Genomic DNA, 21,834 nt, shown 5'->3' on the forward strand with positions numbered 1-21,834 from the left:
TTACTAATCCATTAAATAGGCATAACATCAGCATTCTTGCAAAATGATTCTAGCGTTAGTGTTTTGGATCGTGCTTTCGATCGTGAGAAAGCCAACGCGATGGTAACGCAAACGGAAGTTTGCCTTGCTCGCGGTAATCTCTACGATATACGCGCGCCAAACATTTTCTCTTAATTAAGAAAGGACGTAGTAATTAAGTTTCCCTTCCGCCGCATTCTCTTATTCGAGTCGAGCTTATAAAACATACTCGTTGATTGTCGAAAGTGGTTTAATCCATTGATAAATATATAATGATAGAATTAAAAATCGTTCTAACATATTCATCAATTGTTTAAAATGTGTTTGCAGAATGTAATTGTATATATATATATATATTTATTATAACGCGTGATTAATTTAAAAAAATTGTCACAGTTCATAACGTGAAAAAAAAAAAAAAATTATCTCGGGCGTACTTATATATTTTTTTAAGTATTAGAGTTTAATATTTTTTATAGAAGGTGAATGTTATATACACACAAGTCATAGAATAACGAAAACAATACAACGCAAACATAACATGCGCAAGCAACAATATATTTCTAAAGAAAATTATTTCATGCGCAATATAAATTTTTCATAATTACATCGATATGTTATAAATTTACACAGCATAGTCATTTATATACAGCCTATTACCTAGCGTAAAAACTTTTGATAATTTGTGATAATTATATATATTTTGCCACGTTTATATATGCGTCGCTGTCGGATGAAATTTATTATAACGCATAAAAATTATATGAAATTCAGTTATACTTATAATTATGTATAGCTGTAATTTGAAAACCAATTGACATTAGGAGCATTATGATTACAGAATATTTTTTTACGCATTAATACACATTTATAAATAAAAATTAGTAGAAATGTTAAATTGATATACTGACTGCTAGTAATGTTTAATATTATATGTTCTTTAACCGTTCTTTAGTAATAGATTCTTCTCTCTGGTAACAGAAAATACTGCGAGATGTACCAGCCGTAGATATGCCATATATCTCGCTAACTTCGGTCATGCTATCTGGTATATGTGAGAAATCTTACTGGCTATAGATAGCAGACGTGATCACGCATGGATGTATCACAGATTTTGCTCGCTCGATAATCGCAATAGGTCTTTTAAATAATTTCGATTTTTTTTTTTTTTTTTTTTTCAGAAAAAACGGAAATATATATAATGCGAGGGAACAAAATATTTCTGCAAAGAGAGGAGAGAAAAAAGAATTTTTATGCGCAATATATATTTTATTCGCACAAATGTATACATTACACGTCTGAAAAGAATATAATTCTATAAAATGAATGAAACGGCGGTAAAAATTCATGTTAGAATTGATGGTGAGATTAACAATTCGTCACATAGGAATGATTCTCGTAAATTCTCATATCACGCATGAATATCTCGTAACTTGATGTTATCGCCAAAGCCGAGAGTTCGATTCGTTTTTTTCGCACATTCGATTGACTTATTACTCCGTGGTACATGGTTTCTGAATTAAAGGGACAGGTTTGACACAATGTTCGCAGGTCTTTGCGACCGAACGAAGGCACTTGGCGATCGGTGGACAGGAAGGCGTTTCACAGGGATCGCATGGAACTTGGCAGGGCAAGGAAGACGATGCGCAGACGGGTTTACAGGAGAGCTCGCAGACGTACTCGTAAGGAAATTCGTTTCGTAGTGTCAGACATTTTCCTTGGATTAAATAACAATAGGACATGGCTAGTACAGGATTGCCGCTGTACGGGATGTGATCAGGCTGACGTAGATGTCCGTAAATATCGACGTGCGTGTACTTTAAAGGGGTACAACTACAAACTCCGTGCTGTAATCGATACGAAATGGTTGAGAGAGAGATGAAAAATAAGAGAGAGAGAGGGAGAGAGAGAGAGAACTACGAAAAGAGAGAAAGCAGATGAAGAGCAAGAGTGGATAAATGAGTCTTTAAAGGTCATTGTAATGGAAAAGCTTCTCAATCTGCCATTAATGTTTGCTTTAAATCGATACCTGCGTTAAATCGATCGTTTTTAAAAGATTTATTGAACTTAATTCGGAAGAATCAAGTGAATAATGAGCGTTTTTGATTGATAAGTATGATATAACGTAATGCGAATGTTTCTGCAGATGTGAAAATATTTGTCAATTACTTATCGCAATAATGGTTCTCCTTCTCTCTCTCTCTCAACATTTTACATATAATATTTCTAATATATGACATGTGTGAGATAAATTTTTGCTCCTCAAATAATCAGGATCGTTTACAAGCATGCATTTAATGTCGCGATATTACAAAGAAAACATTAAAAAAGTACAAGTTATTAAATGATTAAATTTTACTCTGTTCCTGAAATAAACAATGTAAATTTATTTTTATTATTTATATCTAAAGAAAAGTTAGAAAAATTTGTCGCTTCTAAAATTTTGCCATTCCGATCCTGTGCCTGTAATATTTATTGATAAAACCGCCATTGCAAATGATCCTAGTATAAGAATCCTTTACGATTCAAGTAAGCTTATGCTGCAGCTTACAGAAGCTCTGAGAAGTAAGGATTTATGGATGATTAATCGTTATTTGCACTTCCGGTTTATGTCCAAAGTTCTTTTCGCGCAAAAGCTTTATATTAATTAAGCGAATATTAATTCTTTTCAATATATTGTAATATATATATATAAATCAGTTGGTATTAACGTGTCACGGATCTTTGGTGTCCGCAGTATCTATTTTGTCAAAAAGAAGCGCTTTGCCTAATGCTAAAATCGGGGAACCGGTCGGTTGCGCGGGTAGATCACCGGCACTGCCGGCTATGTCCAAATGACAGTATTTTAAAGGATTCTCCGATCCAATACCGTGCTAAAAGTTATAAATTGTTAAAAAATGTTATAATATTTGGAAAGAGATTAAAATCTTTGAAATAAAGAAAAAGATGATTAAAATACGATGCTACCTTATCTAATCCAGACGCCTTAATTAGGAAGGCAGCCGGTCCTTGATGACCTCGCGGAGTTTTAGAACTAGGCTGATTCAGCGCTTGAAGAATGTCGTCACCTTCCGCCCTTCCTTCGTAGGTGCAAAAATCCTCTCTACGTATTCGCGATATTTCAAACGGGTCGCCCATTGTTTCGCCGGAAGCTTGAAGCTTTTCCGCGTTACTGGATAGTCGTGCCACGGCATTATCCATCGCAATCTATAACAATGAATATATTACATGCATAAATTATCGAACATATGCGTGGAATGTCTTTTTTTTTCAGAGATACAATAAAGTAACGAAGGGATGAGTTACGGTTTGCATAACGCAACGAGAAATTTTTTATGACGAGATCATATGCTTTCGTATCACGTGTCATTTTATATCATATCCGGGATTCGATATAACGCTAGGCACGAGTAAACTACATTACTGCAACTAACAAGTCATTTATAACTCTGTCCAATTAAGCTTCCCTCAATGAATCAACAAATACGTAACTGTCCGTACACACATTCCCGCCATTTTGCGTATGGAACATCTAACTTTGTTATTGTTGCGCGCGATGGTAGCATAACGAGATTATTCGAGCCCTCTTCGTTATTTCGTGCTATATATATCGTCATCCGACTGATAGGAATTCGAAAAGCTGCGCGTGTTATCTTGACATTTAATGCGATTAAAAGGATAACGAGCGAGAAAATAACTTACGGAATATCCTGGGCCGGCAGATAACATTGCGTGGCCTGTTAATGTGGCTATTGTGAAGAGATGCGGGTTCACGGAACACAGGGCCATTTCTTTGAGATGATACAGAGCATCGGCCATAGCCATCCTACCCTCGGCGTCCGTATTACCCACGCGTACCCTTGCGCCGGATTTTGCCGTTATCACTTCATCGGCAACGTAACAGTTCTCGCCTACGCTGTTTCTTACCACGCACAATGCGGCGACAACCTTCACCGTCGGTGGTTGCAATAGATTCACCGTCTACAATATTTAATAAGAATTATTTGTTTTCGACATGCGCATAAGTTATCTTTGCACAATTAAATTTTCATCCATTGATTCGCGATATCTCCAATAAATTTGTCAAAAATTGTTTTTCTTAAAATTCTTGATTTTTTTTTTATATCAGAATGACAACTTATATTTATACTATATATGTATACATGTGTGTGTGTGTGTGTGTGTATTAAAAAGTCAAAAATTTTATGAAAAATTATTTTTGACAAATTTATTGGCGAAATCGCGAATTAAAATAATAATAATAGAGAGAGAGAGAGAGATAGAGAGAGAGAGAGAGAGGAAAGAAGCATGTAATAAGATCATCGGCGTTCTATACCGTGCCATAAAGAACAGAATTACAATGATTATATTTCAAGAATCTTCCAGTTTGCGTAGCTGGGCAAGAGAACTTATCAAAACGCAATTATTAATGGAAATGAAATGAAACGCGATCGTTTCCGGCATGATATATTACGCCACGCTTAACGATGTATTACGGAGCACCTGCATGAATCCGGCGCAGGCGGCCGCGCCGCATTTGTCCCTTGACATGCCTGCCATGATACCCTGGCACTTGATGTCGGCGCCACCGGTATCATAAGTGACACCCTTTCCTACGAGCATGATCGTCTCCAAGACGCAGGCGGGCGGCTCGTAGGTCAAAAATATAATCCTACCGGCATGACGCGGTATCACCGAGGCGGCGCGATTTACACAGGCGAACAACGGATATTCCTGAAGCAGCGTGTCCTGATCGGATATCACTTGCATCGTAATATTCGATCCGCGAAACAGCTCCGCCAGATATTCCTCCACTCGTGGAGGTGCCATTCTTTCGGGATCCGCGCCTCCTAATTTAACGTAATAAAAGATCGCTAGATATTAATAGAATACGAACGGATATGGATTTAGTGTCTAAAAATCTGCATGGGTAAACTTTATGCAGATCTAATCGATAAATATTAAAGGATTAAAGAAATAAAGTATTCGAATTTGATAGAATAATTGGAAGAGAGATATTTTATGTTTGTAGTACTTCTTACTTTTATATACTTTGCTACGTCATACAATTTACTCGATGAAAATAGAAAAACATATTTATATAATATATTTAATATATATATATATATATATATTTCTTTGTAGTAATTAATTATTTTTATAGCTTTTATATAATTTTATATAACTTTTTATATATATTGTGATTTATTCATAAATTTTTAGTTATAAATAAGCTATTTATTTCATACGCAAATTGAAATATGAAATATTGAATTTTTTTTTTTCTTTCTGGACGAAACGCACTCCATCCAATTATTTTGAGAAAACATAATAACATTTCCCCTCAGCTACATTTCATAATTATTTTTACCGTTTGATAAGCTGAGATCACAAGACTATTATTTAATTATTTGTTCTCTGTTATCATTGTTTGATAGAGAAATGTAACGACTAAACACTGCTATAGATATAAAAATATTGCTCTATTGATATTGCAATTATTGCAAGTAGATTTTAATATTGAGATTTTAACGAATCTCTCAATAAAATCGTATAAAAGACGTATATGCCTGAAATTAACAATCGCGAATGTTTCTTCGATTCCTTGTGTCGATAACATTGAAAAATTCGCGCTTCTGGTATTATTTTTTCACTCTGGCATATGCGAATGATTCAGAGTCGGTTGAGCCTGCGGCCAGGTCATCAGAGTTTACTTTGCGAAATTGCACTATCCATTTTTCTAGTTTTACTACGAGAATAAGCGAATATACGTTTTATATTCAACATAATTGAGCAGGAATAAAAGCTTGTGTATGGTAATCAGATATGATTAATTCTCGCGAAAATACTACGCATAGAATACATCCTTGAAATGTTGATGCAATCGTAGAGAAACGTCAATTATATATTGTATATATATTATTAATTGCCCGCCGGGAGTGAGAGCTTTCTACTTTTCTTCTACACATTGTTCACGAGGTGTAACATTAAAAATGAACGCTTAAATTCTCCAAATCGCCGGCTACTTAAACTTTAAACTCGATAATTCCCGGGAGCTATTTCAACTGAACTTAAAGCACCGGAACACGAGGAGCGGCGGGTTGTGCTCGATTAATCGGGAACCAAAAGCCCTCTCTCGGACAAGTGAAAAGCCACTGGCGATTTTCCTCTCTTAAGCTTATTTTCTTCCATGAGAAGCGGAAACCTGTGCACCTCTTTCTTCGGACAGGAAAACCTGCCCCCCCGCTCGCTCAATAAAATACTACGAATTGTATGTGTCTGGAACAGAACGGGATAGAACTTACCAATGTCCCTTGCGACGTATCTGCCACTCTCAAGCGCTGAGACGAGCTTTACGATACCCTGAAGCTTCTTAGGGCAAATCGGACTCCACACTCCGAGTCGACATACTTTGTAACGCCGATCCGGACATATCTCTCGCACCTCCAAAGGCTACGAACATATCATTACGGGTTGGAGTTTATAAATAATAGAAAACAATACAAATACAATGAATAAAAATACGAAATAGTAATAAGAATGATATAGCGAACAACAAAGTGATAGGATAGTATTTTTAAAAATAATAATAGAAATTTTTTATTATATATTGAAATTTTACTTTAAAAGATTACTAGAAGATTTCTAGGTTTGTAGAAAATTCGCGCTCGCAATCTTCTGTATAAAGTATGTTGTACAAAATGTTTGTCTATTTTTTTTTTAACATGCAATAAAATACTTTGATTTTGAAATATGTTGTATTTGCGATTAGTGAATTTTTTTTCTATAGAATATAATAAAAAAAGAGAAGTTTATTTGCCCGCATAGAACGTCGAGTACGATAATCTTCTTATGGGATGAGCACTTTGATAATGAAGCTTATAGTTTTTCCGGACTTAATAAACCGACTGAAAGATTTTCTAGCTCATTTATACGTCCAGCAAAGACGTATATCCGTCTTTGCTTTAAAAATTCAACATTTTCTCTTTTTAAGACTTTTAAATGTATATTTTACTTTGTATCGAGAATATTATGTGTGAAAAAATCGGAGCTTAAATATTTAAATTACAATTTATGCATAATTCTAAAAATTCGATAAAATATTATTAAAATTTTATTTCGCGTAATAAAAACCGGAATATATCAGGCTAGTTCTTTTACAAGATTATTTCTCAAATTTTGTCCAATAAAAAGAACCCGCGACCTGACACGTGCTTGGCCCGTTCTATCGCGAGCGACCTTTTGCATTGTCACTGACGCGCGTATGTGCGGCTTGCGAGCAAGTGGAAAGAATCAAAAAAGTCAGAAAATGGCGGAGTTTTACGAGAGCAATGAGAAAGAATGAGCGACAGAGAGAGAGAGAGAGAGAGAGAGAGAGAGAGAGAGACCCACGCAACATTCGCGACGACGCGGTGTTCCGATTACGCGGCATAGAAATTCCGAGGATGCTTTCAATATTTGGGAAAACGATGCCTCCGTATTTGCGGATGGAAGGAACGAACGACACGAGAGAGGAAAGGGATTCATATAGAGGAGAGGGAACTATCAGGAAAGAAGCATAGGAACTCGATGTCGACAACGCTACGATGCCGCGGGCTGAGAGAACGGTAGGAGGCTGAGGCGACGGAGACAAGCAAGAGGAGGAAGACCCGAGTATTTCGCTAATTAGGTCGCCTCGCCGGCCGCTTCCAGGATTCAGGAACGCCAAGCATTTGCTACTCTTGATAGGGCAGAGTACTCGGCTTATCCCCGCCGCGACCTTCTTAACCCTCCCCTCTTACAATCCGCCATCGCCCACAAACAAGCCTCATCCTCCACCGACCGACTGCTTCTCTCTTGGTGGTCCGAACTTAGAATTTTGATCCTTGAACTTAGGAGACAAGAATTCCCGTTATGTACGGACAACGAGTTACGAGAATATCCGTCACGTTAGATAAGGCTTATCGTGCGTTAAGTAATGTCTCGGAAGAAATAGATTTTATTTTATAGACTGGATTAGTGTCATAGATCGATTCTCGATATCAAAGAGACGATTTTTAATCTCAAGATAGAAATTAAGTTGACATACGGTATTAAAAATTAAATTACCGATAAATTGTTATTATCTCATTCGTGATCCGTCCGATCAATTAGTGATATATGTCATACACAATAATATTAATAATATTATTTTGATGTTGTGATTATTTCTTGAAACAATAATTATTACATGAAACTTTAATATTCAATATGCAAAATATTTTATTGAAAATTTGAGAATGACACCGTAATATATCAAATTAACAATAAATTAAATTGATCCAATTTTGTCCGAAGAAATGTATAAAATAATACATATTTTTTTTTTTTTTAATATAGCACACATAGCACATAATTTTACATAGCTATATAATTTTTATATACTAAATTCTATTTAGAGAATTGATGGAAAATTAAACAAAAATGCTACGTAAATATATATATAATAATATTCATAGAAAAGTGAATTTTGCAATAAATAATATTATTATTTAATTATGTATATAAGAAAAATAATCACATTTATAATTATACAATATATAATAAATTCATATTTTTTTCTCTCTCTGTAGCGTAACTTTAAAATACAATACTTGTCTTTTTTATAATGTAAGATGCGAGAGAAAACAGAGAGAAAGAACAATTCCATGTTTCGTCTAGTGTATAATCTAAACGCTACAAGCAAGGTCCTTCTTTTCAGATTGCCTTTACTTTATCGGTTGCCGCCCCTTCGATGTCTTTGATCTTGGACAAGAAGGGGCGAATGTCCAGAGATCTTACTTTTATTCTCTTATCCGTGTTTCTATGTTTTGTGTCGAATAAATCAATATTATATTAACGTTTACGCGTTGTTACAGTCTTTCTCAACAGAAGAAGTTAGTACGAACAAAAGGGAAAAAACTTGTATATCCTTTGCGCGCGCGCGCACACATTTACAATACGTTATTCTTTATTCCCTTGTACAATATTATTCTATTTCATAAAATACAAAAATGCCGTTGCATGTATGTTGTATAATACGGTATCATCAAAGTTGCTTTTAATCATCGTTATCGGAAAGAAAATAATTTAAAAAAAAAAGAAAAAATAATAATATTGCAAATTTTGTAAAAAACGCGATTGATCAATACAATAATAATAATATATTTCTGCTGTAAAACAATTCTATTACATATAAAAATTCTCTCATTTTTAATCATTATTTCTCTATACATAATAAATTTCTCTGCGCCCCTGGACATCGTATACGAAATTTGACATTTGCAATGTTTTCAACGGAGAGACTCTTTCAATGGCTGTATATAATTAAATATGCTCACAATAAGTCGCCGAGCGTACGCGAGCGAGATGGTCGATGAAACTGCTCATGCTGGTGAAGCGATCACTAATAGAATCCGAAATCAATCACGCCGCATATATATCCGTGCCGGATAACTTCCGCCTTCGGAGTTCGCATAATAACTCGGATACTATCGTTGGATCGTAATTAACCACGGTGTCGCTGAGGTTAATGAACAATAGAGCTTGCAATCGAGTTGCGCAGCCTGATATCTTCCGTAAGACACGCCGCACACTTATCCATCAAGTACAGCTTGCGCCCGGTGGCTGTCGATGGCACGTGTTGTTTGATGGCCGTGTTGATCGTCGGTATCTATGATCGAGCGATCGTTTATTCAAGATATCGTTGAACGAGCTCCTTTTAGGATCAGAGCTATGTCTTATTTTCGATCGGTGCTGTAAACGCCGTTGTTGTTTGGCACGTATTGTCGCGATGGCCCTCTGTCGCTGTCACGTACATATTGGTTCGCGAGAAAAATGAACCTCGGAAGCTCAAGTACGATATCGATCGAGAATTCGTCGAGCGATTCTACTCGCTTAATCAGCCGAGGACTGAACTCTCACTCGATGATCGTAATGATTGCATTCGATGCGCAGATTATGATGCACGGATAACTTGTATTAAGCCTTTTCGTGGAACATGCACGTCTGCTAATCACTCGGGATATATGTATATCCCGTTGTCTCGTAATCGTTAAATAATGAATATATGGGCAAAGGATTTGGAGTAATGACGCGGCCATTTGCTAACGGAGTCTTATTGGAATGATCGGACATTAATGGGGTAGAATTAATTCACGTTTCCGACAAAATATCACGGATTAGTTGAACTGCGTCACGCGGCTCGCACAGCCATGTCATTAGTTATGGATTAAGATCACAGCAGTAATTTAGTTTATAGAGACAAAGTTTATGGATTTACTAGAGTTAGAATATGGTGAGCCTAACCCTCTTCCCTTCCCCCTCAAAACCAATCAGACCACAGCGCACCAAACTCGGCTGAAACACGGAGGCGAATTCCTTTCAAATACAACTACAGGCTTCCTATTCCGTCGACGTAAGTGCGCACAAAGCCGTACTGTATCTGTTTGATTGGTTTAAACGGCTCTCGTGTAACCACAACTGTACCAACTATCTACGAAATGCCTTAAATGGATATATTGGTACAATCGAGTAACATTCGCTATCGATTCTCTCGACTTTGGCCAGTGATTTTTCTGATTTTTTTTTCTTTTTTTTTTTTTTTATATCTGCGATAACTTATGTGTGTGATAATTAGAAATTTGCCAACCGAACACAACTTTTCCGCAACTCTTGTAAAAATTTGTAGCTACTATTTTTAGCTAATAAAATGAAATAATTAAGATCTCTTGTTTAAATATGTTTCTCTACATGCAATAATATTTCAATAATAGAATTAAGTTTATTTATCGATCTTATCATAAATTTTTACATGTATTTGCGCGATTGTGATCTTGTTTCGTCTCTATCAAATTCATTGTAAAATCATTAAAAATATTATGTTTATGGATATAGAACGATCTTAAAATGTGATATGAGTTTCATTCGTTATAATATTATTTCAAAACGTTAATATTGTATAACGAAAGATTCGCGATATGAAACTTACCACGTAGAGAGCCTCGAGTGCGCCAAGAAGCGTGACCAGTTCAACATTCTCTAAACGATCATCCGGCAATAGCACTAATAAAGGACTCTTCACACCAGCTTGTAAAGCTCTGATAAATGCAAAAGAAATCATAAAATTAGTTAAACTGACAAACTGTCGTATTAATAAAAATATTCCATTACAAAAGAATGGAATTTGGATTAAAGTTATTAATTTTAATCCAGCTCAATAATCCAAAATTATTATACGGGTATAAGATATAACGTTGTGATGTAAGAATTCTTTCTTATTTGTCGTGGGTTCGATAGCCCTATCATTCATTAAAAGAAGACACGTCGATGGAAGGATCAAATTGTCAAGAGGCTCCTCCTGCTAACAGACAGATAGACGGAAGGATGTCAATCTAAGAATCCAGTGAAGGATCGAAAAAGTCTCTAGAGACGGAATTTGGAGATTGAAAGGCATTCGTACACTCGAGAGAAATCTGATCATAATTCATGATGCGGGCATATCGTCAATGTTCAGCGATCGTCAGCGTACATTGTGAATCTATACTATAATATTGATATCATAAAACCTACACAGTGGGGCAACTACACCTCGGGGGACGAACGTCCATGCAAAAAAGGAAAAGAAAAATGGGTTTTTCCTCGAGGATAGGTGCGGTGTGCGATTCTCGTTGAGTATCCCGAGACACGAATGGCCATTTCGCTCACTTCGTGTTCAATTTTCGTCTTGTCTGTTTGTAACACAAACGTAAAATCCCTCGCTTCTGCGTATCGCCAACTATTAATCTATCCCCGAAGCGCATCGCTTTATCATATTTAAACTTTACTATATTCTCAATACGCGCGTGTTGTTCGTACTTTAGAATTCCGAGAGACTGTAGTTTCGTTGCGATTCTCCAATCTCTCGTTCTCGATTTAACAAAGCACTTCTGATTTGATTTTAGTATTAATGTCGCGTAGACTCGTGGGTCATTATTATTCCAGGATTTCAAAAGAATTACAAATACCGCATTATTGCTCAGGTGTGTAACGAGGCGTGATAAGAATTTTGCTCGCAAAGAACATTGGTAATAATTAAGACACCGACGATAAAAGTCATAGATTGTGTCCGTTTTTTCTGTGTAGAATTTTAATAAGCATCTTACACAAAGTGAGAGAAAAATGAATCTTATAAAAAGCAAATTGTACTTTTAAATAATCATATAAAATCGAACAGTTATTTTACAGCTATTTATTAGAATTATATTGCAATAGATTCATCCAAATATATACTAGAAGAAAGTACAATATATATATTGAATTCTTATATGTATATTTAATTAATCTTTTACTAACATTTTTTTATGCATTTTCTCTTATTTTTATTGTTATAATATATATGTATATAAATTTTATCATTTATATATATATATATATATATATATATATATATATATATATATATATTATTAATTATACTTTAAACGTTTGTTAATCATCAGATATTTCTAATGCAACTTTCATCGTCTGTGTTGAATTCAGTACATTCACTGACTAAATTCGATAGAACATTTTTTATCCCTAAGATGAAATATATTGCAAAGCGTTACGAGGTACATACGATCTCCGATTTTTCTCATCTAAAATGGAACGTTCTCCATACCAATCTCCCGTTGACGTTGCTACTGCCTGTGTGCAAAAAACAGTTGTGGCAAACAGACGGGAATTTCATTTTTCAATCGAATTTCTGGAAACGAACAGGCGTATGACTCGCATGGAATTTCGTTCGCGCATCATTGCGTTTCCTCTATACTGGTATTCGAGTACACGGAAACATTGTCAGTTCGCGACCCGTTTCGCCCGTTTCGCTGCAAGACCATCATATCGCGACAGTGAAACAAATACTCGTGCGTGAGTGCATCGGTATGCGGGTACGAAGATGTTCGAAATTGTAAACACGCAATTAAGGGCTTTTGGATTAATTACTTTGGTATCGGTTACAATTAATTAAAACGAATTCGGGGAAAAAAATGTGGTAACTTTTTTTTTAGATCTCTGTAAATTATCGAGAACGTAGATATAACATTATTTCCTGAATCTACTCGTGGAATCTAAATATACGCAAATATATTGCTATAAATTTATTTCATGTATAATATTATAATATACGATAAAACGCGCGCGCGTATTTTAAAATATATATTGATTGAAACAACTATAGCCAACTGATTCTTTCAATGAGATTTCACTAATTTGCAGTGCTATACTTATAACTAAGATCACCAGTTCATTATTTTTAGCACTGTTTTTTTTTTACACTGATCCCATTTAACAAAGTCGTGGTATTCAAGATTAAAGTATCCTGAAAATAAGAAAATTTCACGCGAAAAAATCACGAAGTTATTGTTTGTCGTCAATAAACATTAATACATGTATGTCGATCATGAATTGATATGTTAAAGATAGAGATCTCATATTGAAATCGTCGAGATAAAAAAAAAAGACATTTTCTCGGCAAAGAGATGCGGCGACATTGGTAAAGTATAATTATTAATAGCATTGTGTCATTGTACCGTCATTTCTTTTATGTGTCCGCCGCTGTATAATATTTCCATCTCCCCGAAACGACAGATAACCGAGACTTATCCAGCGGCGTCGACAACCACGATTTAATTCGCCGACAGCATATAAAGCGCTGAATTAACGGACAATTCCCAGTTTGATAATAGTGGTTACCAAGAACCGCTAGAGATTTGCAAAGTCTAAAGTTTAGGTTATTCATGACAACATAATACTTTGCGTAAATAAAAAACGCAATCTTGTATTTATCGTCATTTTTATTTAATAGAATCTTTTAGAGTATATATATAATTTTCTGAGAATTCTTTCAACGATTTTTTTTTTAATTTTCTGTAGCCTAACATATATTATACTATCGTATACTATCTATCAAATATTGTACATTATTATATACAAATGTCAAAAAAAAAACTCAAAAATATCAAATTTATTTGTTAAAAATATTTTTGTTGAATCTATACATTATTTTGCTACACGATAACAAATTGATATTTGTTCCAATCAAAACTAACGGTTCTGCTGTAAAAATAAAATGCATTTGATTGATTATAAATAGATTATTTCGCAAGAAATTAAATTAAATTTCTTGCAGCAGCAAATTTGTATTTCTACAAACGTACGTAAAAATTTTTTATTTTGGTACTATAACAAGATTTTTTTCTTGTAATATAAAAAAAAAGTTACGGCAATAAAATTTTATCATTTTTATTTCAAATGCGCAATAATAATGATTTTGCTACGACATTAAATTTTTTTTCTCTGCGTATTCAGAAAATCCACCGTTTATTACTTATTTATATATTTCCATTCGATATATCATAAAGATATATTTGAAACATGAGAGGATGTGCCAATAACACGTACATAAAGTACATTTCTACGACTGCGACGCTTTTGTTATTGTTCGCGTGAAAAAGAAAGGATAAAGAGAAAAACAAGTGTGTGAGGTCACACAAAGGGATTACCGCTTCATTCCTTTCGTGGCAGCCTCTGCGAAACTTCGCACATCGTGATAATCCATGTTAAGCGGACCTGTTGGACTGTAAATGAGCCTTTTTGCGAGTAAATTGATGGGCAAAACCGCGCCGATCACGCCCAGTGCAGCATCGATCTGGGCAGCAGCGTAAAGGACGGTTTTGAAGGGTTCTGGCTCGTCGGATCCAGGAACATTTCCTGACACCAGAATAATGCCATCGTAATCGCCACTGCACAAATTCGTTTCAACTTTGAGCTGACACGGCATCCATCTGAAACGAATTACTATGCTTGTTATTTAGACACGACGTTAATTATTGTTAAATCCGCTTAAACAAAAGCAAAATAATTACTCATTAATGAAAATATAATATCCAGATTAGCATAATTATAGCAGGATTCTCAAATCAGCGTAGAGAAATAAAGATCCTTATCAGAAAAGAAAAAAAAAAAAAATGTGAAACAGGATATTCATTTAATAATTATAATTTATATTATAAGCTGAATTATTCATCTGCCAAAAAATGACAGCGTGCTATCTAATCTGAATGATGATATATTTTTATATAAAGCAAAAAATGCAAATACTTTGATTTTATTTTTTAATTTCAATGTCTAATTGAAATTACACATGTGATTTTTTTTTTTTTTTTTCTATCATTATGGCTATAAACGCATTACCTTTTTAGTATTAGAAAAGAAAGCAAGGAAGGAAATATTATTGCAGATGTGTGGCAACAGAATAAATTAGAATAGCAATTTTGTTTTTCTAGTAATTAATACATAAGATTAATCCATTTTTTAATAGCCATTTTAATAAAAACGAGATATATTTCGAATTGTTGATATAGAAACGATTGATGTATGAGAGAGAGAGAGAGAGAGAGAGAGAGAGATGTTTTTATCTCGATATAACTTGCATTGTCATGGAACATTTGTACCAAGTTTGATTCTCGCTCTGCGGGAATGTTTGTGTAAGTCCATCTCTTTGCGATTTTGTATTATTCTCGCAGTAAAATTGAATAGGAAAATTGACCGCGTGTTCGCGTATTGAAAAAGAAGTAAAATATCATTGTGTACAACGTAACGTATGCTTCATAACAAACTAGTGAATGAAAGCGTACATTACAAGTGATAAAACTGAGATAAATGATGGTGCAGTTTAAAACATACGCTCTTATCAAGCGCGACGGGTATACAATCTCGAAACAATCCAAAAATTTATTCCATTTCTCTTTATTTTATCCTTTGGACATATTTGTGTGTATCTTATTTTTATGTAAAATCATTATTTGGCGAATAAATTAAAATCGATAATTAAAGAAGCGATCACGATTCGTTTCACGCATATAAGAGTAGATAATAATCTTTATTGATTATACTATGGTATTTTCGAACGATCGATACTATTATCTGTATAGTACGGCACAATATAGGATTTCAGTAGCTCTGACGTCAGCAACTTGGAAAATCTTCTCTGTTTTGCGAGTGATAAAATTAGAATTTCTTTTTTACGCGAAATACAACAGAACTTCACAAGAAAGCAGAGAGAAGAAAGCTTCTCTCATTATGTTTAACATAATTTTTTATTCTTATCAATTCTTATTTTTTAATAGCTCATTTTTATAATGAATATTCGCAAGTAAAATTTATAATGCATCAATAACTTAAAAAAAAAAGATTAAAAAACAAATTAAATAATATTTTATTTACGATAATTAATATCTTTATTTCACAGTAATTATCCAAAGCCAGAAACTATTATTTTTATTTTGTTCCTATTTTATTGTTATATATATATATAAAGTAATATTTTAAATTAAATATAGCGAAAACAAAGCGAAAATAGTTATGTAATTATTTTTAAACTTGATCCCAATCTATTATACTTTATTTGATTTTACAATTAGATATTACAGCATTTTATTAGAAAATAAATTGGCGTGTATAAATTAGAAAATAAATGTGTGTGTATCATGCTGTAATTATTTCATAAAAGATATCGCATTCTTATCGTCAATGGCACTCGTATAAATAGCGTGGTTTATCTTCAGCTTTTACATTTAGCGCTAAATTAAAAGTGAATCGTTAAATGTGGGTGTTGGAAAACAGAATATTTCAATCGCATAACCATTAGATAAGACCGTCGGCGGTACCTTCTACGTGGAATACATTTGCATTATATTAACAATACGTATCTATGCAGAATCGTTCATCACACAGACGGAAGTTGTCACTTCTAAATTATTAAAACGTAAATATTTCAAAATTGCTGTTCAAAATATTAAAATAATATTTACATAAATAGTGTATCCATACGACGCGATAAAGAATAGTATATTTTGTACTTTTGTTCCTCGTGAGTCTATGTAAATTATATTTCTGAATAATATATGAATGTATAAACATGTGAAAATGAGGGTAGTACAATTTTATATGCTTGCCATAATATTGCAAGTGTCTGTATTTCGTGGAAATGAGAAGTTTTATATAAAGACAACTATATAAAATATACTATATAATTATTAACTAAATAAAATAACTATATGACACTATATAAAAAGACTACGTAAAAATGTAATATCGCAAAAATCTTTTTTAAATCCGTTATATGTCAGTAATATTTTATCCTGACTGTAATATATATCTCTAATGATCTTTATGATTATGAAGTGTTTCGTTGACTGAAATTGACGATTAGATTTTTACGCGATATTCAATATCGGGATGACATGTGACTTAATTAGAAAATTCTATATTTATATAATATAATTTGAAGTATTTCTTTTTGTTTGCAACTCTAGCAATTAACGCAAATCTCACGGTTTTAATCACAATACTTTCTTTATATCCGTATATCGATTTTTAACGCGCGCGTTAACTGGTCCTTCCTTTCGCGAAATCAACCCAGTCGACGCTGACCGGTCACAATTCGGACACAATAACGTCGAATTCTATAGAAGATAATAAATCTCAAGAGTATATACATGATATCGCGCTCGAGCCTGATAAATCGAACGTCGATCGATCGCGAACATAATCCAGCAGACAATAATGCCTCCCCTCGCGACTCCGAGCGCATGCTACTACAATATATATATATATATCACGCGGTGATAATGAAGTCTTTGTAGATCTACGGCCATTGCTGCATCAGGTGTTTCCACAGACTCGCTTCGTGCGGTTTATGCACGATGAGCTAATAATTTACTGCTATCTATATCTGTGTCTGGCATACGTCGAATCCGACAATGGCTTTAAAGAGCGAAGAAGTCAGGGAAGGCGCACGAGGAGCCTTTAGAAATTATGACTGCTGTTTCGTGCGGTGCACGACATCTCGATGAATAATGTAACGCAAGCTTTTATCGTGGCACAATGTTATCATCAATATTTGTGCGCTTATATATATGTAGGTATGAGTTATCAAAGACGTCATATAAAACGTGACCCGTCTCGCTAAGCGTTCGCGTAACAACTTTGTTATCGTTGAAAAGATATAAAAATTCGGATAACGTTCCCGTTACTGAAATATCGCGCTTTTCTCTACCATATCTTTATGAATTGCCGATTGGAATCATGTGATTCTTTTTTAAATGAATTTTCTGGAATGGTCTCGATTTAAATTGTCACCCAATGCTTTCATTTATTATAGAACGTAAATATAATCTAAAAATTTTTTTTTTTTTCTATTTCATCTATTCATATAAAAGATATTGTAGAAGAGTTCAAATTTTATGGTTTTAACAATGCATATTCTCTTTAAAATTTTTATCCACGTACAAATATATATTTTTATATATTTCTATATATCTTACTGAAATCTTCTTGAACTCATTTTACACAATATTTCGTATATATTTTTTGATGAAATGCAATCAAGTTATGAAATTAGTACTTTCTATGAATGTTAATCGTATTAATATATTGTATATCTTGCTACAACTAATTTCAACAAGATTAATTACAAGTTTACTAAGTATGTACGAGTTAACCACAGATTAATTAACGTCTGAACAAACAACTTTCGAAGCTATAAATAATGAAATTGATTCAAAGTTGACAAGACATATACATATACATGTGCTTTTATGATTTCATAATATGTGTAGTAATAAATTAAAATATTTATAATAGGATTAAAAAGAGTGTTGTTTATTTTTTTTTCTCTCAATTTAGATTTATCAAATTAAAGATGCAAATCTATATGTGTGTTTAATAGGTAATCAAATATTGAGAGCCTAAATATGATGCGGATATATATTAACAAGATGATACCCTAAGATAATTAATAACTGTATGATTTTATTAATAAACAATATTTCCTTTAATTAAAATAGAAGCGCAAGTATCGATTCGATGGATGTTGCTTGAGTAAAAATTCTAATATATAAAAGACATTTAAATATATGAACTTATATACGAAGACTCTTTCTTTTTTCTTTCTCAATTTGTAAAATTATTTTACCTGCAAAAATATAAGCTACTTTTTATCATTATCAATGTCTTACGACGTAGAATATATTGATTATGACTTACAAAGGCAAAGGATATTTATTTAATAGGTTTCAAATCAACGCTGTCAAGTTTGCGCGGGAGAAAATTGAAAATAACATCGCGGAAACTACGTTATATTGGAATTCGATATTAATTTATTTTCGATGAATGAAACTAATCTCTATTCGCGCGCTCTCCGCAAACATGCACAATATGCAATCAATCAGGGGCATGTTTTAAGTTGCGAGCTAATGATGCCGGAGACTTTGCAGCTTCGAAACAGTTAGGCACCGCTGTCTTGCGTAATAGTGTGAAACGAACCGGCATTGGCTTGGAGAAACTCGTATTTCTCACCGTCTCGCGCGAATCCACGAGCGAATATGTTTACGTTGACATTTTCCATGTGGACTACCTAATTAATCACCGAGAACTTAGTCCGCAGCGGGATTCCAAATGACTCGATAATTATAATATGCAATTACATAGTGCATTTCGCACCGATAACATTTTGATATTTAAATATTACTCTTAGTACGACCACTTGTCGATATATTGCAGATCAAAATATAATATAAAACACTACGACGTGTGGATTTGATTTCTATTTTCTTTTTTCCTTTTTTTTTTTTTTAGTGGAAAGGAAAAAATATAAAAATTTTGAATCTACAATAAATTTATATTTCTATGGGTTTTTTTTCTTTTTTTTTTTTGTACATTTGTTAAGCATACTTAAAACATGTTTCTGATTAAGTGCACATTGTGCATGCTTGTAGGAAACGCATGATAAAATAACGCATTATATTTTCTGCCTTTTTTAGCATTATTAAAAAAGACTCGAACAGTTGATGAACGAACCCGGATCATTTTCGTGGATGTTCCGGCATTCATGAATGATTATGGTAAAACTCTCAAAAGAGGGAGTCTTTCGCATTTCATGGAGAGTGTCTACCGGCGTACATGAGTATTACCGGAGCACGTGCGGAATTTTTGCGCATTTACCTGGTTTCCCCCGTCATGATGCGTTGCACTCACGCTGTATTCGTAAGGAAACTCCGCGTGTAGATAGCACACAGACACGTATTATCTTCTGCACGCCCGTACTAACGCAGATCGGTACGTCTGTCGTATAGCTAAAAATGGGCACGCAGATGTCCACGCGATCTTGCCGGCGTACTGTCAAAATGGTGGCGCTCTCGTGGCTTGATCGAACGCCTCGAAAAAGCGAAGAGCGCAGAATCGAAACCGTACTCGTGGCACGCTTCAAACCTGAAAGCCGATGATGCTCATTGTAACAGCGGCGAAAATAATTGAGAAGTTAAAAAAAAGAGATTGGAAAAAAATAGGGAGAGAGAGAGAGAGAAAATGAAGAAGATTAATAGAGAAAGGGACAAAAAAAGAAGAGAGAAAAAGAGATTAATTAAAGAAAAAAAGAAAGTGAAAAAATAGAAAGAAAAGTGATAAGAGCGATTATTCGTGCTGTTATCGTTGGACGTGCCAGTGATATTATATCTTGTGCAAAGAGATTTGCGAGTGGCCAGCTCAAGAACGCGCGCAGTACTAAAGTACGGCTCGTGTTTTCTCGAATATAGCTGACCGTCTTGTTGCTACTTCACTACTACTAGAATCATTTTGCCAGGGCAAGGTATACATACACTGTATACTAGTGATACTACTACTGCGCGTGTTAAATCATTGCAACGTTGCCAGTGTTTGTGCAGCCTGCATACCGGATCATCTCGAACTTGAATGTCCAGTTCCGAAGAGAGAAATAGCGATAGTCGATAGTCGATGGTTGATGGTCGAGGGTCAAGTCTGTAGGCTACGCTACACTATACTAAATATATATATATATATCTATATATAGCGCTTTCTTTCTTAATATCTATTATATTTATTCGTGTAATTTCATTTATACATACAATACACGCAATGATCATTTTATAAATAATAAAAATGGAGCAGCAATGTAAAAAAACAGAAATGGCGATTTTATATTCATATAGTTATTAAAATTAGATTATTTACAATCAAATGAGAGAGACGAATGTACTTATTTCTGTTGAGTAGATTATATTTTGCAAGTGGGCGTCATTTAAAGAACTATCTGTAGTTTAGATATTTGACATTGGACAAATCGAGTTATCTCTTAGATAAGTGCATATAGTATCAATAGTCTCAATACATTTGTTAGAAACAAAAATAAATATTTTTAATTAAAAAAAAAATAAGCATTTACTATAGACATTTTTTATAAATACACCATACATTTTGTATATTTGCATTATTTTAATATAAATACTAAAAAAAAATAAATAAATAAATAAAACATCTAATAATACTTTCTCTCTCTTATATTCATGCTTGCATATGTCATGTGTACTGCATTTTCATATATGTGTACGCTTCTTGTTTAGCTACCTTCACTTTTTTAATGTTATAGAGAGATAAATTGTCTCATAATTATAATTATATCCTTTTATTATATGTATAATTTTCGTGATTACATCATCTTTCTTTTTCCTATGCTTTAAACTACATTATTTAAATGCTCGATTTATTTACAATACATTTACGAATATCATTGAGCAAGTTTTAAATTTATATCTTTATATCAAAAATTTAAAAAGGAAAACGATATACATAATATACCGATACAGGAAGCCAGTAAGCCATATTTAAGCAGAATATGAAATAATTAAAAATATATATAGCTTAAGAGTAATTTCAAAAAATATATAATTCAGAAATATCGGATATAATGATATGAAAAAATAGTAATATAAAAAATGTCAA

General features: G+C 33.6%; 2 protein-coding genes across 2 annotated transcripts; both read right to left on the bottom strand.

Moving 5' to 3' along the window:
- Window positions 1-1,299: 1,299 nt before the first annotated feature.
- Window positions 1,300-2,002, bottom strand: LOC138940214 (uncharacterized). The gene is given in 3 exon segments (XM_070308850.1): window positions 1,300-1,562; window positions 1,565-1,885; window positions 1,932-2,002. Coding segments are annotated over 3 exon segments (561 nt in total). The 5' UTR covers window positions 1,996-2,002; the 3' UTR covers window positions 1,300-1,386.
- Window positions 2,003-2,727: 725 nt separating this feature from the next.
- Dip-b (Dipeptidase B) lies at window positions 2,728-20,637 on the bottom strand. The gene is made up of 9 exons (XM_070308849.1): window positions 20,537-20,637; window positions 20,041-20,307; window positions 14,538-14,819; window positions 11,006-11,114; window positions 6,324-6,471; window positions 4,522-4,868; window positions 3,721-3,999; window positions 2,986-3,225; window positions 2,728-2,891 (listed from the first exon to the last, which is right to left on the bottom strand). Exons 2-9 carry the CDS (start codon window positions 20,055-20,057, stop codon window positions 2,733-2,735), a joined length of 1,581 nt encoding a protein of 526 aa, XP_070164950.1. The 5' UTR covers window positions 20,058-20,307; window positions 20,537-20,637; the 3' UTR covers window positions 2,728-2,732.
- Between the last annotated feature and the right edge of the window lie 1,197 nt (window positions 20,638-21,834).

The sequence above is a fragment of the Polyergus mexicanus genome, unplaced genomic scaffold (assembly GCF_030449975.1).
Source record: "Polyergus mexicanus isolate NDT 795.1 unplaced genomic scaffold, iyPolMexi1.0 SCAF_16, whole genome shotgun sequence".
NCBI classification, from domain to species: Eukaryota; Metazoa; Arthropoda; class Insecta; order Hymenoptera; family Formicidae; genus Polyergus; species Polyergus mexicanus.